At 43.1% G+C, this 15,633-nt stretch overlaps 1 protein-coding gene across 1 annotated transcript in view; it reads right to left on the reverse strand.

Annotated features, from left to right (window-relative positions):
- Positions 1-15,633, reverse strand: part of si:ch211-186j3.6 (neural-cadherin) — a 220,182-nt gene that overhangs the window by 61,070 nt on the left and 143,479 nt on the right. Inside the window, exons 19-21 of the mRNA XM_036963347.1 lie at positions 15,372-15,465; positions 14,130-14,314; positions 8,014-8,240 (exon numbers count right to left, since the gene is read on the reverse strand). Coding sequence (XP_036819242.1) covers positions 8,014-8,240; positions 14,130-14,314; positions 15,372-15,465 — 506 coding nt within the window. The remainder of the gene's footprint in view (positions 1-8,013; positions 8,241-14,129; positions 14,315-15,371; positions 15,466-15,633) is intronic.

Below are 15,633 nucleotides of genomic sequence, written 5' to 3' on the forward strand. Positions count from 1 at the left end.
TATAGAGAGGAGGTCAGAGACCTGGCCGGGTGGTGCCAGAATAACAACCTATCCCTCAATATAACCGAGACTAAGGAGATGATTGTGGACAACAGGAAAAGGAGGACCGAGCACGCCCCCATTCTCATCTACAGGGCTGTAGTAGAGCAGGTTGAGAGCGTCAAGTTCCTTGGTGTCCACATCAACAACAATCTACAATGGTCCAAACACACCAAGACAGTCGTGAAGAGGGCACGACAAAGCCTATTCCCCCTCAGGAAACTAAAAAGATTTGGCATGGGTCCTGAGATCCTCAAAAGGTTCTACAGCTGCAACATCGAGAGCATCCTGTCTGGTTGCATCACTGCCTGGTACGGCAATTGCTCAGCCTCTGACTGCAAGGCACTACAGAGGGTAGTGCGTACGGCCCAGTACATCACTAGGGCTAAGCTGCCTGCCATCCAGGATCTCTACACCAGGCGGTGTCAGAGGAAAGCCCTAAAAATTGTCAAAGACCCCAGCCACCCCAGTCATAGACTGTTCTCTCTACTACCGCATGGCAAACGGTACCGGAGTGCCAAGTCTAGGACAAAAATACTTCTCAACAGTTTTTACCCCCTAAGACTCCTAAACAGGTAATCAAATGGCTACCCGGACTATTTGCATTGTGTGCCCCCCCCAACCCCTATTTTCACGCTGCTGCTACTCTCTGTTTATCATATATGCATAGTCACTTTAACTATACATTCATGTACATACTACCTCAATTGGGCCGACCAACTAGTGCTCCCGCACATTGGCTAACCGGGCTATCTGCATTGTGTCCCGCCACCCACCACCCGCCGACCCCCCTCTTTTACGCTACTGCTACTCTTTGTTCATCATATATGCATAGTCACTTTAACCATATCGACATGTACATACTACCTCAATAAGCCTGACTTACTGGTGTCTGTACGTAGCCTCACTACTTTTATAGCCTCGCTACTGTATATAGCCTGTCTTTTTACTGTTGTTTTATTTCTTTACTTACCCATTGTTCACCTAATACCTTTTTTGCACTATCGATTAGAGCCTGTAGTAAGCATTTCACTGTGAGGTCTACACCTGTTGTATTTGGCGCACGTGACAAATAAACTTTGATTTGAATGTTTTTAAATTATTTCTCACAGGGTTACTGTCTGTGGTCAAACTGGGAACCAGAACAAAATGGAATCAAGATTTAAACAACCTTCAGTCACAAACCCATCCCTCTAAACAACAAAACACTGCAGCACCTGCTCTGCAACCAACAAAGGTAGGAAGCATACTAAATATAATCACGCCACCAATAACTGTATAAAAAAAACACTATTACACAAAGCAGGTCTACAGTAGCCTCAACAGCACTCTGTAGGGTAGTGCCATGGTGTAGCCGGAGGACAGCTAGCTTTCGTCCTCCTCTGGGTACATTGACTTCAATACAAAACCTAGTAGGCTCATGGTTCTCACCCCCTTCCATAGACTTACATAGTAATTATCAAATCAAATCAAATTTTATTTTTGTCACATACACATGGTTAGCAGATGTTAATGCGAGTGTAGCGAAATGCTTGTGCTTCTAGTTCCGACAATGCAGTAATAACCAACAAGTAATCTAACTAACAATTCCAAAACTACTGTCTTATACACAGTGTAAGGGGATAAAGAATATGTACATGAGGATATATGAATGAGTGATGGTACAGAGCAGCATAGGCAGGATACAGTAGATGGTATCGAGTACAGTATATACATGAGGTGAGTATGTAAACAAAGTGGCTAGTGATAACATGTATTACATAAGGATGCAGTCGATGATATAGAGTACAGTATATACGTATGCATATGAGATGAATAATGTAGGGTAAGTAACATTATATAAGGTAGCATTGTTTAAAGTGGCTAGTGATATATTTACATCATTTCCCATCAATTCCCATTATTAAAGTGGCTGGAGTTGAGTCAGTGTCAGTGTCAGTGTATTGACAGCAGACACTCAATGTTAGTGGTGGCTGTTTAACAGTCTGATGGCCTTGAGATAGAAGCTGTTTTTCAGTCTCTCGGTCCCAGCTTTGATGCACCTGTACTGACCTCGCCTTCTGGATGATAGCGGGGTGAACAGGCAGTGGCTCGGGTGGTTGATGTCCTTGATGATCTTTATGGCCTTCCTGTAACATCGGGTGGTGTAGGTGTCCTGGAGGGCAGGTAGTTTGCCCCCGGTGATGCGTTGTGCAGACCTCACTACCCTCTGGAGAGCCTTACGGTTGTGGGCGGAGCAGTTGCCGTACCAGGCGGTGATACAGCCCGCCAGGATGCTCTCGATTGTGCATCTGTAGAAGATTGTGAGTGCTTTTGGTGACAAGCCAAATTTCTTCAGCCTCCTGAGGTTGAAGAGGCGCTGCTGCGCCTTCTTCACGATGCTGTCTGTGTGAGTGGACCAATTCAGTTTGTCTGTGATGTGTATGCCGAGGAACTTAAAACTTGCTACCCTCTCCACTACTGTTCCATCGATGTGGATAGGGGGATGTTCCCTCTGCTGTTTCCTGAAGTCCACAATCATCTCCTTAGTTTTGTTGACGTTGAGTGTGAGGTTATTTTCCTGACACCACACTCCGAGGGCCCTCACTTCCTCCCTGTAGGCCGTCTCGTCGTTGTTGGTAATCAAGCCTACCACTGTTGTGTCGTCCACAAACTTGATGATTGAGTTGGAGGCATGCGTGGCCACGCAGTCGTGGGTGAACAGGGAGTACAGGAGAGGGCTCAGAACGCACCCTTGTGGGGCCCCAGTGTTGAGGATCAGCGGGGTGGAGATGTTGTTGCCTACCCTCACCACCTGGGGGCGGCCCGTCAGGAAGTCCAGTACCCAGTTGCACAGGGCGGGGTCGAGACCCAGGGTCTCGAGTTTGATGACGAGCTTGGAGGGTACTATGGTGTTGAATGTCGAGCTGTAGTCGATGAACAGCATTCTCACATAGGTATTCCTCTTGTCCAGATGGGTTAGGGCAGTGTGCAGTGTGGTTGAGATTGCATCGTCTGTGGACCTATTTGGGCGGTAAGCAAATTGGAGTGGGTCTAGGGTGTCGGGTAGGGTGGAGGTGATATGGTCCTTGACTAGTCTCTCAAAGCACTTCATGATGATGGAAGTGAGTGCTACGGGGCGGTGGTCGTTTAGCTCAGTTACCTTAGCTTTCTTGGGAACAGGAACAATGGTGGCCCTCTTGAAGCAAGTGGGAACAATTATGACAACTTTGAGAGGACGTCCTCCAGCCTATCAGAGCTCTTGCAGCATAAAATGATACGTTGTCCATCCAATCAAAGGATCAGAGAACTAATCTAGAACTGGAATCATAAGCTACAGCTAGCTAGAACTGCAGAGTATAAATGTGGCGAGTAGTTGACTCAAAGAGAGAGAAACACAGTAATTGAACAGTTTTGAACAAACTGATTTCTTCCAAAATGAAGGAGAAGCAAGAGAGAAATAGAGAGAAAGAGAGATTTCATAAATGCAGCTAGCTAGTTACAGAAACACTCTGCTTAAAGATAGGATGCTATGTTAGCTAAAACTGAGGGATGCTATGTTAGAGAGATTTCCTCAGTTTTTTTCACTTTCAGTTTCACTTACTTAGCTAGCAAATGCAGCTAGCTAGTTTATCCTACTGAAACACCTCGCTCAAACAGACGGATGCTATGTTAGCTAACTGGCTATGACTTTCCAACACAACACTGGAACTCTTCCAAGTCAAGGTCAGCTTTTGATATTACTAATTTATTGCCACCGGGGCCCACTGGTGTAACTGCTTACTGACTGTACACTAACGTTACTGCATGATTGTAGCGGGTTTACTAATGCATTAGTTCTATTAGCTATGCTGACTATGATGTTGCTTTAGCTAATATGGTGAGAACGATGTAGGCTGTGTGTAGCGGTTTGGTTTGGAAAGGTTATTTTGCCTGGTCAAGTACAGCTGATGTGTTGTGGATTGAAGTCCACAAGCGAAGGGAAGAGGTGAGAGGATGTCAACCGCATGAATGCAAGAAGGAATACAACATGGCTGCTATGAAAGTGAACTGTGTTTATTTTTTAAACGGAAGCAAATGGAACAAAACAGGGACGAACATACCTGAATTTGTCCAATATCAACTTCTGTTTGCAACTGTTTGACAAATGATTACACCCTATATCATCTACATCCAGGCAAGAGTGTGCAAGGTGGTACTGAATGTCACTGTCTGTCACCTTACATTTGTCTCTCGACCTGTGTGCACCTACGCTGTAATCTGTAATTCATAGGCTAGGTTGTAGCAACCTCATGATGGGTATAGGGACAATTAGAGTATCATGCAGTAGCCTAAACCTATCGCAGTTACGTTGAACTGGGTGAATGGAATTTGAATGACAGTCATCCAACATGCTGTAATAGAAATAAGGACATGCTCATAATCCCACCAAAATTGTCTGTACAATGCATTATGGGAACATGTATAATGCATTATGCATATGAACTTCATGGAAAGTGTTACCAGAAAAGTTTGTTCCTGCTTCACCCTGTCCCTGGGTCTCTCATCTCGTGTTTTTTAGGCATTGTCTGTTTCTGTCAGTGTGTCTCTGCCTTCGCCACATCACAGGGTATGTGTATGGGAGGGAATGAGGGGGAGATGAGGGGGGGGGGGCAGCAGGGCATAAGAGGGATATGAGGAGGAAAATAGAGGGGTAAATGGGGAGAAGAGAGAAGAACCTTTGGGGGAGGGGCATACTGAGATTTCCACTTCCTCAATCCCAGCAGGCTGCAGGGGGATATTGAGTGTTCAAAGCCAGAGACACACACAGACTGGGAGAGAGCAGAAAGAGGAGAAGGGAGAAGGGCATACATGGGGAAATAGGGTAGGGATGGGCTGTCAGAGATCAGGGGCAGTAAAAAAACACTGTTTAAAAGTAACAAAGGGGCTCCCTCTCCCCATGCCTATTCCACCACTACACTCCACTACACTCCACCAGTACACTCACAACTCTACCAATATCACATGACCTATTCACAATTCAAAGCACTACAAAGTGCCTTGCAAAAGTTTTCATCCCCCGTGGTGTTTTTCCTATTTTGTTGCATTACAACCTGTAGTTAACCTGGATTTTCATTCAGATTTTATGTAATGGACATACACAAAATAGTCCAAATTGGTCAAGTCTAATGAAAAAAATTACTTGTTTCAAAAAGTTACATTTAAAAAAGACGGAAAAGTGGTGCATGCATATGTAGTCACCCACTTTGCTATGAAGCCCCTAAATAAGATCTGGTACAACCAATTACCTTCAGTAGTCACATAATTAGTTCAATAAATTACACCTGTGTGCAATCAAAGTGTCACATGATCTCAGTATATATACACCTGTTCTGAAAGGCCCCAGAATCTGCAACACCACTAAGCAAGGGGCACCACCAAGCAAGCAGCACCATGAAGACCAAGGAGCTCTCCAAACAGATCAGGGACAAATTTGTGGAGAAGTACAGATCAGGGTTGGGTTATTAAAAAAAACATCCCACAACATTTTGCTTCTTCAAAGCATGTTGTGTTAATAAAATAATACAAACCCCCCAAAAATAGGGAAAATGCAAAGGGTGTGAAAACTTTCACAAGCCACTGTATATACAAACGTAGGTGGACATCCCTTCAAATTTTGGGATTCGGCTATTTCAGCCACACCCATTGCTGACGGGCACACAGCCAATCTCCATAGAGATTGCAACACTCACTACCGAGTTCCAAACTGCCTCTGGAAGCACAGTCAGCACAATAACTTTTCGTCTGTAACTTCATGAAATGGGTTTCCATGGCCGAGCAGCCACACACAAGCGTAAGATCACCATGCACAATGCCAAGAGTCGGCTGGAGTGGTGTAAAGCTCACCACCATTGGAGCAGTGTAAATGTGTTCTCTGGAGTGATGAATCACTGCCCGAATGCATAATGCCAAACTGTAAAATTTGGTGCAGGAGGAATAATGGTCTGGGGCTGTTTTTTATGGTTCGGGCTACACCAGTTCCAGTGAAGGGAAATCTTAACATTACAGCATACAATGACTGATTGGTGTGGAAGAACTTCACTGGCCTGCACAGAGCCCTGACCTCAACCCCATCAAACACCTTTGGGATGAATTGGAACGCCGACTGCGAGCCAGGCCTAATCGCCTGACATCAGTGCCTGACCACCTCACTAACGCTTTTGTGGCCTAATGGAAGCCCCCGCAGCAATGTTCCAACATCTAGTGGAAAGCCTTCCCAGAAGAGTGGAGGCTGTTACAGCAGCAAAAGGGGGACCAACTCCATATTAATGTCCATGGTTTTGGAATGCTGTGTCCACATTCTTTTTGTCATGTAGTGTACTTCAAAACACAGTTTTTATTATGGGACTTAAGGGAGGCATTTTCCTTCACAATATCATCTACTGGCAAGACGCTGACAAAGAGTATGTAGGGCTGTGTTTGGATATTTCGATATAACTTACTTATAATTCTTTTTGGATTGCACATGTATCCAGACAACCCATTTTACATTACAGAATCCAGAAATGAAGTCTCACAACAAAAGGCCTGGAAGCAGAGATCTATAACACAAAAGGGTCCCCTTTCATTTTCCAAAATCAACTAGAACGTCCCTTCTCTCTAGACACTTTATTACTTCTACAAGAGGAACATAGAACTTGGTCTACATATCAATGGATTTAACCACAGCAAACCAATATGTTCTTTCTTAAAACTGTCAGGGGTGCACTAACAATTGAAATGCTCTACCAGCAAGGGAAATCTCTATTGCCGTGAAAGAAACAGAGAAAGAGAGAGAGAGAGAAAATACCATTTATGTCTCTCATATTTCCGAGCATTACTGTAGAATTGCAAACTTTAATAACCGCAGCCGCCCCCCCTCCCTATTTCCCTCTCCGCGCTCATCTTCACTCGCCACGCTTCACATCTCATTGTGATCGATGTCTTTTCAGAGGGGCACACGAAATCCAGATGACAGAGCACAGACCAACCACAAACCACACCTGAAGCATCCCCATCCACTCTTTCTCCTTTCCTTCTCTCTCTCCCTTTCTCTATATTTCTGTCTTTCACTGATTTCTCTCTCCTTCTCTAACTCGGTATATCCCCCCCCCCCCCCCCCCCCTCTCTTTCTCTCCCTACACTATTTCTCTCTAGCTTTCAACTGCATGAAAGAGGAAGTGAATGTGCGCCTCAATGAAGAGATGTCAGAACAGAAGGAAGCCGAAACTAAGTGTTGGGTAAGGAGGATGATTACAATTTTGAAATTGTACATTTAGTAATTTTACAGACTCTCTTATCCAGAGCGACTTAAAATAGCAATTACAGGTTTTGTGCCTTGCTCAAGACTTTTCACCTAGTCGGCTCAGGGATTCAAACCAGCGACCTTTTGGTTACTGGCCCAACACGGTTAACCACTAGGCGATGTAATGGTCTGGTTTAACTTTAAAGATTGTCCCTGTGTAACAACTACACTGTAAGGCTCCACAGCCCACAATAATCTATAGCTGGTCTGGTGAATACAGTCCAATACTGCAATAACTAATGTACTCAAAGTGACAGCATCACAAGAGCAGTTTAGATATATTATACTGTAATTGACATTGCAATGTTACATAATCCATTAGTAACATCCACATAAACCAGCTCAAAAAAACTAGAGGGTTACATTTTTCATTATGTGGAAAACAGAACACAAATACATATTGCACATTTTTTCGATTGAAATCCCCCTCTCTTCAAAATAGGCAACACTCCTGAGTGACTGTATTTTCCATAATTGGACCACATATGGAAATGTCTTCTGTCCAGTAATCCTGTGTGTATTTTCAGTGAGGTCAAGTTAGGGTTGCATCTTCTAACGCCTAATGAGTGAGGCTCGTTAAAATAATCACACCGTCGTTCATTTATTGTCATTTTCTTACTCAAAGAAAATCATAGTGTATTCAACAGGATAACTTCCAGGGTCATCATTACCTTTTGTTTGTGAGCAGCGAGGTATCCCTGTAGTCTCTCTGCTCTGAGGAAGGGACTGCTGTGCACTGCGAAGCGCACGTCCAGTGTCCTCTCCCTGACGTCCATCAGGCTGAAGACGTTGATGTCATCAACGCCCACCGCCAACATCTCTGACAGGAAGTCCACCAGCAGTTCATAGCGACTCCTCAAGCTACCACGCTGCTCAATAAACTCCTTCGCTGTGACGTCTGCAACACACACACACATAGACACACAAACAAACAAAGTTATACAAATTCAGAATAGAACATATGCCAGAGGACTCGTCCCTCTCGTTTTCCGAGGCTAAATTAATGCATCCCCCAAATCTCTTCAATGAGCAGGAGAAACTTACAGGCAATAAACAGAATGTGTTCCCAGACCTGACCAGACAGGCCCTGTCAATCTCCACCCCTCTCCCCGCCGAGAGCCACTGGCCCTGGCTCAGCAAGACAGACACCACCCATCCCTGCTACACATTGTCACAGTCACAGCCAACGCTCACACAGAAAGACCCCTCTGGCTATGTCAGGGATATTGAGGGGGGGGGGGGGGGGTGAGGACGGAACAGCCTTCAACCTCAATTTGGAAGAGTTGCCAAGGAGAGGGTGCCAAGGTGAGAGAGCTCCTGAGCCGAGGCCGTCTCTCCCCTGAGTCAAGGATTCCTCTAATTGAGCCGACACCTTCTAGCATGGGATTAGGAGAGAGAGGGGAGCTGGGGCTGGAGCCCCCTCAGTCCCCTGGGCCCTGTTTGACACAGACAGGGTCCCCCTACTGCTCCAATCAAAACTCTTTAGCACACAGGAGACAGGTGGAAAGGAAAGGAAAAGAGATTTCATCCAATTTGAATGATATCAGTGACATATTTAGAAATAGTTATAAGGGAGATGGCTCCAATAGTCATATCTGATGAATGAAACGTTTCATAAATTAATGTTTGTGAATTTGGTTGTTAATAAAAAGTGTAGTGTGTGTAACTGTCTGACTAAATATGTGAGTGTGTGTGTAACTTTCTGACAATGTGTAGTGTGTCTGTGTGCTCTCATCTCTCCAACTCTTAATCCCCGCGCTGACGGCAGGCTTTAAGTGTCATGCTGGGAACACCTGAGCTGTGTCAATCTGGGATCATTAGGTCCCGAGGAGTGTCAGTGTTGCTCAGTGTGATTAAGGCCATGGGAGCAGACAGAGGGAGGAATCCTAGATTGACAATAAGAGAATGGAAATGGAGCTCAGTGAGGGGATGCTGCAGCCATCTGTCTGGTCTCATTACCAGTGCTGTGGGAGACAGGCAGGGACTCTTTAACATGGAGGGACAGATTTACACCTGGCTTTGATCCAATGCAATGATCACATTGACTCTCCTTCCCACGGGCATTAGGGGGATACACACAAACCCACACACACGCGCACACACACCCCCCAAGTATTTATTTGGACAGTGAAGCTATTGGATATTAGATAACAAGTTCTATATTTAAGGGTATGGTAACACTTGTAGAGCATCAACCACTGGACTATCAGTAACATGCCAACTGCATGTCTGCTGACTTTCAACAATAAATTGTCTGTAGTCCATCTACAGATGTTCAATTCTTAAAAACATCTTGGGGCTAGGGTCTAATTTCCTGAATTTCCGCTTGACTGACGTGCCCAAAGTAAACTGCCTGCTACTCAGGCCCAGAAGCCAGGATATGCAAATAATTGGTAGCATTGGATAGAAAACACTTTAAGGTTTGTGGAAATGTTAAAATAAGGTATGAGACTATAACACAATTAATATGGTAGTCAAAAATCCAAAGAAAAACCACCTGATTTTTTTTTTTTTTTTTAAGTCCCAGGCTCTAATAATGGAAAGCAATTCCTATGGCTTCCACTAGATGTCAACAGTCTTTGTTCAAGGTTTCGGGCTTGTTTCTTCCAAAACGAGGAAGAATTTGGAATTTTGGTACAAAGAGTCACAGTTTGAAATCAGTCTGTGGGCGCGTGACAAAGAGGACACACACTTTTACTTTTCTATTGAACTTACTTATTTCCGTATGAAATATTATAGTTTACTTACATTTTAGGGTACCTGAGGATTGATTAGATACGTAGTTTGACTTGTTTGAACAAAGTTTAGCGGTAGGTTTTTGGATTCCTTTGTCTACATGTTGAACAAGTGGATTACTGAAATTGATGGCGCCAACTAGACAGACTTTGTGGGAAATAAAGAAGGATTTTATGTAACAAAATTACCATTAATGTTGTAGCTGGGACCCGTGGGATGGCAAACAGAGGAAGATTTTCAAAAGTAAGTGATTTATTTAATCGCTATTTGTGATTTTATGAAGCCTGTGCTGGTTGAAAAATATGTTGATGTGGGGCGCCGTCCTCAAACAATCGCATGGTATGCTTTCGCTGTAAAGCCTATTGTAAATCGGACAATGCAATTAGATTAACAAGAATTGAAGCTTTTAAATGATATAAGATACTTGTATGTTGATAAATGTTTAATATTAGGATTATTTATTTGAATAGCGCGCCCTCCAATTTCACCGGATGTTGTCGACAGGTGTCCGTCCCGCTGACGGGATGCCTATTAAACAATAAAATCTAATTCACCAACGTTTCTTAAAATGGATAGTATTTTGGAATTTAACTCTTCAAATGAAAGCACTTTATGTATCTAGGACCCACCTTTGAAGGTGTCATAAGTATTTGGACAAATTCACTTACAGTATATAACATTAATTCAAAAGTTTCGTATTTGGTCCCATATTCCTAGCATGCAATGACTACATCAAGCTTGTGACTACAAACTTGTTGGATGCATTTGCAATTTGCTGTGGTTCTGTTTCGGATTACGCTGTGGCCAATAGAAATGAATTGTAAATCATGTAATGTCATTTTGGAGTCACTTTCATCTTTAACTTTCATGATTAATTCATCCACATTAATGTAAAAGTGTTCAGACACATAGTCTAGTCTTATTTACAATAAAAGTGACTCCAAAATGACACATTCAATTATTAACCATTCGTTTCTATTGGGCACAACAACCCGAAACACAACCAAAACAAACTGCAAATGCATCCAATAACTTTGTAGAATCACACACTTGATGTAGTCATTGTGTGCTGGGAATATGGGACCAAAATACTAAACTTTTGACTAAACTGAAAACCATAAGTGAATTTGTCAAAATAATTATTACACCTTCAAATGGGGGGACTAGATACATAAAGTGCATTGATTTCTAAGTGGTGCAACAGATATGTATGAAAATACCCTCAAATAAAAAGGTGACATTCTGTACTGTTGCCTCATATAAAACATTTGATCTCAAATCCAAAATGGTGGAGGGCAGAGCCAAATTTTAGCTTCACTGTCCAAATGCATACGTAAGGCACAGTAAATACAAACTACCTCCATTAAAAGAGACTAGCATGCCCCTGTCATGTCAGGTCAGCAGACAGACACACTGATGGTGACAGAGTAGAGGGTCTCAGTTGACTGGGTCAATAGGACCTTGAGACAGACTCAGAGGTTAGTATTGGTGTTAATCCCAGAGGTGAACTGAAGATATTTTTTCCAATTTCTATTTTTATTGATCGCATGAAGCAGGAAGCAGGAGAGATGCAAACAGGTGAGGTGGGCCCCAGAAGGGAGGGAAGGAGGAGAATGGAATGAAGGATTAAATATGAAACTCTTTCTAACTAATCTCCCAGCCAGAAAAAGACACACTCAAGCTGTTTCAAAGTTCTTTATCCCACATACGAGACATTACCCAGAGGGCTGTGCGTTTGAGCGAGAGAGCGAAAGAGAGTGAGTGTGTGTGTACTTGTTTTCCTACCTTTTTCCTTCCTTTACCAGGACCCTAACGTCCTAATAATTCACCGGATGGCCTGACAAGGTAGGAAAACAATAATAATAAAAAAAGATTTCTTCATGTCCTGAATTTGCTATTTTAAGCTTAAGGGTTAGATTTAGGGTTTTGGGGTTAAGGTTAGGGTTAAGGTTAGGGTTAGGTTTAGGGTTAGGGGTTAGGGAAAATAGGATTTGTAATGGTCAAACATTTTTACTCCCCCCAAAAGTTCTGAAATTTCACAAAAATAAAGCTGTGTGTGTGTGTGTGTGTGTGTGTGTGTGTGTGTGTGTTTCTTTGAAGATGTCATATATGCTTATGTGAACTGGAGTGGGCATCTCAAGGATTCACTATTTATCACACATTTCACCTTTCAATCATATTCTCCTGCAAGTTTTCCACAAAGAGCCTTAATCTCCCAGAATAAGATTTAACAGTACATGTCCTTATTGCCTTCCACATTTGTTCTTGAAATGGGATTTAAAATGTCAAGGAAGCTATGTCAGTAATACTATAAGTTGAATTTTACATAATCCTTCAGACTTGGAATCCATGAGAATGTTTACAGAGTGCTTTATTTGTGAAATAACCTGAAAATGGCTTTCACAATCCCAATTACCTTCAGGTAATTGTTGTTTACAAATGCATTTGGATTGGGGGCAGTCTTGGTGTTGACATTTAACATTTCCTGGGTTGTGCCTACAGATGTATATTTAACCCAATGTGTCCCACTGTAACACCGCACGGTTTTGGACTTTTAACACTGTTTAAACGTTGTGTGTTTCAGCTACGGACTTCGGGGTTGTACCATTGGAATCGCCGACTTCTTCTACGTCCGTAGACACCAACCACGTCTGTGTGATTAATGGGGGCTGAGCTAGATCGGTGTTTGTGAGACAAGGGTGGATCTCGAAGAGGCCCCGGATCTTTCTGTAAAAACGTCTGTAGAGTCCGAATGGTTCAAGCAACAAACGACTAAAAGCTCTCTATGACAATCGGAGACGCTCACGAACACACACATTGCTCTATGTTGCTCACACGCTACTCGAGAGTCATTCGAAGGTAAGGGGTTCTTCTAGGGAAACGCCGCACAGTTGAAACAGTCGAACCTGACTCGTTGGATAATCATTTCCCACTGAGGAAACAATTTATGTACTTACAATATTCATATCAATTCATTTTTAATCCATTTTTTTGATTTGGTAGACCTTATTTTTTCTATTATTGACATCTGTCAGTAAAACTCATGAACGCAACTGTTCATGTCAAATTCTACTACATGTAAAAAAAAAATGGTAGAAAATGGTAAAACACTTCATTGTGAGGATAAATATATGGGCTGGGCTTGCGGATAAGTCAGATGAATACAGTCTTGCTGGGGTCTCAGGACTGATTAGGGTAAATTCACTCTAGGTTGAGCGTCTGAGTCTGGTTCAGTTCTCAGCACTACAGCAGTTGTTGCCATATTGCTTCCAATAACACTCACCTTCAACAGACATTTTATGCCACGAGCCATTTCGATCAATACAAACTCTCCAGCTCTCCAAATGCAGTGGATATTGTTGTCATTTAGAGGATGCACTCGAAATACCCGGCTAAGAAGTTTACGAAACCAAGCGGCTCTACTGTAGATGAAATGGACTGAAGCAGAGCGCAAACAAACATTGATTACGGAAGATTTTGGTTCCATTTTCATCACTTACAGTACATATTATAAAACGTCCTGTTTACCCAGTTCCCTTTAAATAAATAATGTTACATCGTATATAATCACCAGCTGTAATGTAACGGCTCCTGGTTGGTGTGACTACATTGCCTGCTGCTGTTTTTTTGAAGCAAATCCCTTTATCAGCTTATATGAGCCATGACCCCCTCCGCTATTCCTCTCTCTCTCTCTCTTTTCGTTTAAATATCTCAGAAATCATAAAATCCCCTCAGCCATAGACCATCTCTTCCAGAGTATATTTCATTTTTACACACACAAGCGGTGCATCAGACTATAATTGACGCCCAAAATGAAAGTGCTGAGGAAGCAAAACATTGTCTAATTATAATTCAGAATTACATACTTCCAAGAATGACATGTTTCCACTGTTACTAACCCATACATTGTATCTTGAAAATATACATTCTTATAAACACAAGAAATCATCTTCATACGATAACATGACACCATATAAAACATTCCGACCCCTGATGTGTCCCAGGTCATACAGTAGGTCAAGGTTCAGCGGACTTGTGTACTGTACTGTACCTGCCAGGCGCAGGGATCCAGAATTGTAGATGGCCTCGTCGCGCAGCTCCCTCACATACACTGTTACCCCGGAGACGGCGTCTGGCCACACGCCGTCTGACACGCACACCTGAAACTTGTAGCTGCCCGGGGGAGTGTTCTCCTTAATGATCAGGAATCCCGTCCGCTTGTTCAGGATGAAGTAACTGAGGAGGCATCAAAAACCACATCAGCAACATCAATGCTTCATATATTGCATGTAAAATGAGCAGCCTGGGGGCGCATCTGTAGTTAGAGTTGGTGGTACACCACTGTGAATGAATACTAGGTTGACATAAATGAGAAGAAATGAGTGAGAGACTTTGGGAACCAGAGCGAGGAGATTAAGACACAATGATTCAAAACAGCAGAATAAAATAAGGAATAGATAAGAGAGATAGGATATAAGAAGAGAAAATAAGAAAATATGGGGGAAGAGAGAATAGAGGGGGAGGGAGGAGGGAGGAAGGAGGAGAGGATGGACGAAAGAAGGGGAGGGAAGGGGAGATTATAAAAGGGATAAGAGAAAAAGATGAGAGGAAGCAACTCCTTGTGGTCCACGACTTCATACTTCCTTTGTAATTGAGCTCATTCAAGTTTGATTACACCGGGAATCAAAGCAAGATCCCAGGCACATCAAATAGTGAAGGAGACATTGAGATGAGATGGTTTATCATCTTCAAATCCAACTGTGTTTAATATGAAGTGTCAAAATTAGTCAACTGGATTCCAACCTTTTCCCTATTGAGTAATGCAGAAGTTTCTCTACTCGAGTGAAGATGAGAGATGCTAGATTAAATATTAACTCTGTATAGATTCAACAACATACTGTAGCTATGTGTGTTGAAAGAACAGATTCTCTGGGGGGAAAAAGCTACAGTCAATCTTAGTTCATGTATGTGAGTGCAGGGCTATAGCAGTGGTAGTGCTTCTGGATGTGAGGCCGTCGAAGGTGTCACATGGTATGATATGTTCCGAACACTGCTGTAGCTGCTGAGCCTTCACAGAGATCTCAAGGCAAACGTCTCAAAAACGCCCTGTCGCTCAGGGTTCCTCTGCTCTGCTCGTCTCGCTCCTTCGTCTCAGGTGCAGGTCCACAACATCAATGACAGAGAGGCTGTCGGGAGAGACATCACTCTCAAGGTTTATGGCGCGTTGAGAGAGGGCGACGGGAGGGAGGGAAAGAGAGAGAATTACAGATGAAGAGAGCTAGAGATGTCTTACTTGGGCACATGTCCCTCAAAGGCATAGGTCTTGTTGTCCCAATCATCAGGATCCGGGGCGTAGACCTTCCCCAGTACAGTGGTCGGCATCCTCCCTGTTGGCAAAGAACATAGATTTTCTCAAGGGTGTGTGTCTCTCTGTGTGTGTGTGTGTGTGTGTGTGTGTCACGAAGAGGCATAGTCAAAAAGAGCACTGCTCACATGGATATTAAAGTGTTCTGAAAACAGCTAGCTAGAGAAACGCCATCATGGTCATTGCATGG

Source organism: Oncorhynchus mykiss, chromosome 26 (assembly GCF_013265735.2).
Source record: "Oncorhynchus mykiss isolate Arlee chromosome 26, USDA_OmykA_1.1, whole genome shotgun sequence".
NCBI lineage: Eukaryota > Metazoa > Chordata > Actinopteri > Salmoniformes > Salmonidae > Oncorhynchus > Oncorhynchus mykiss.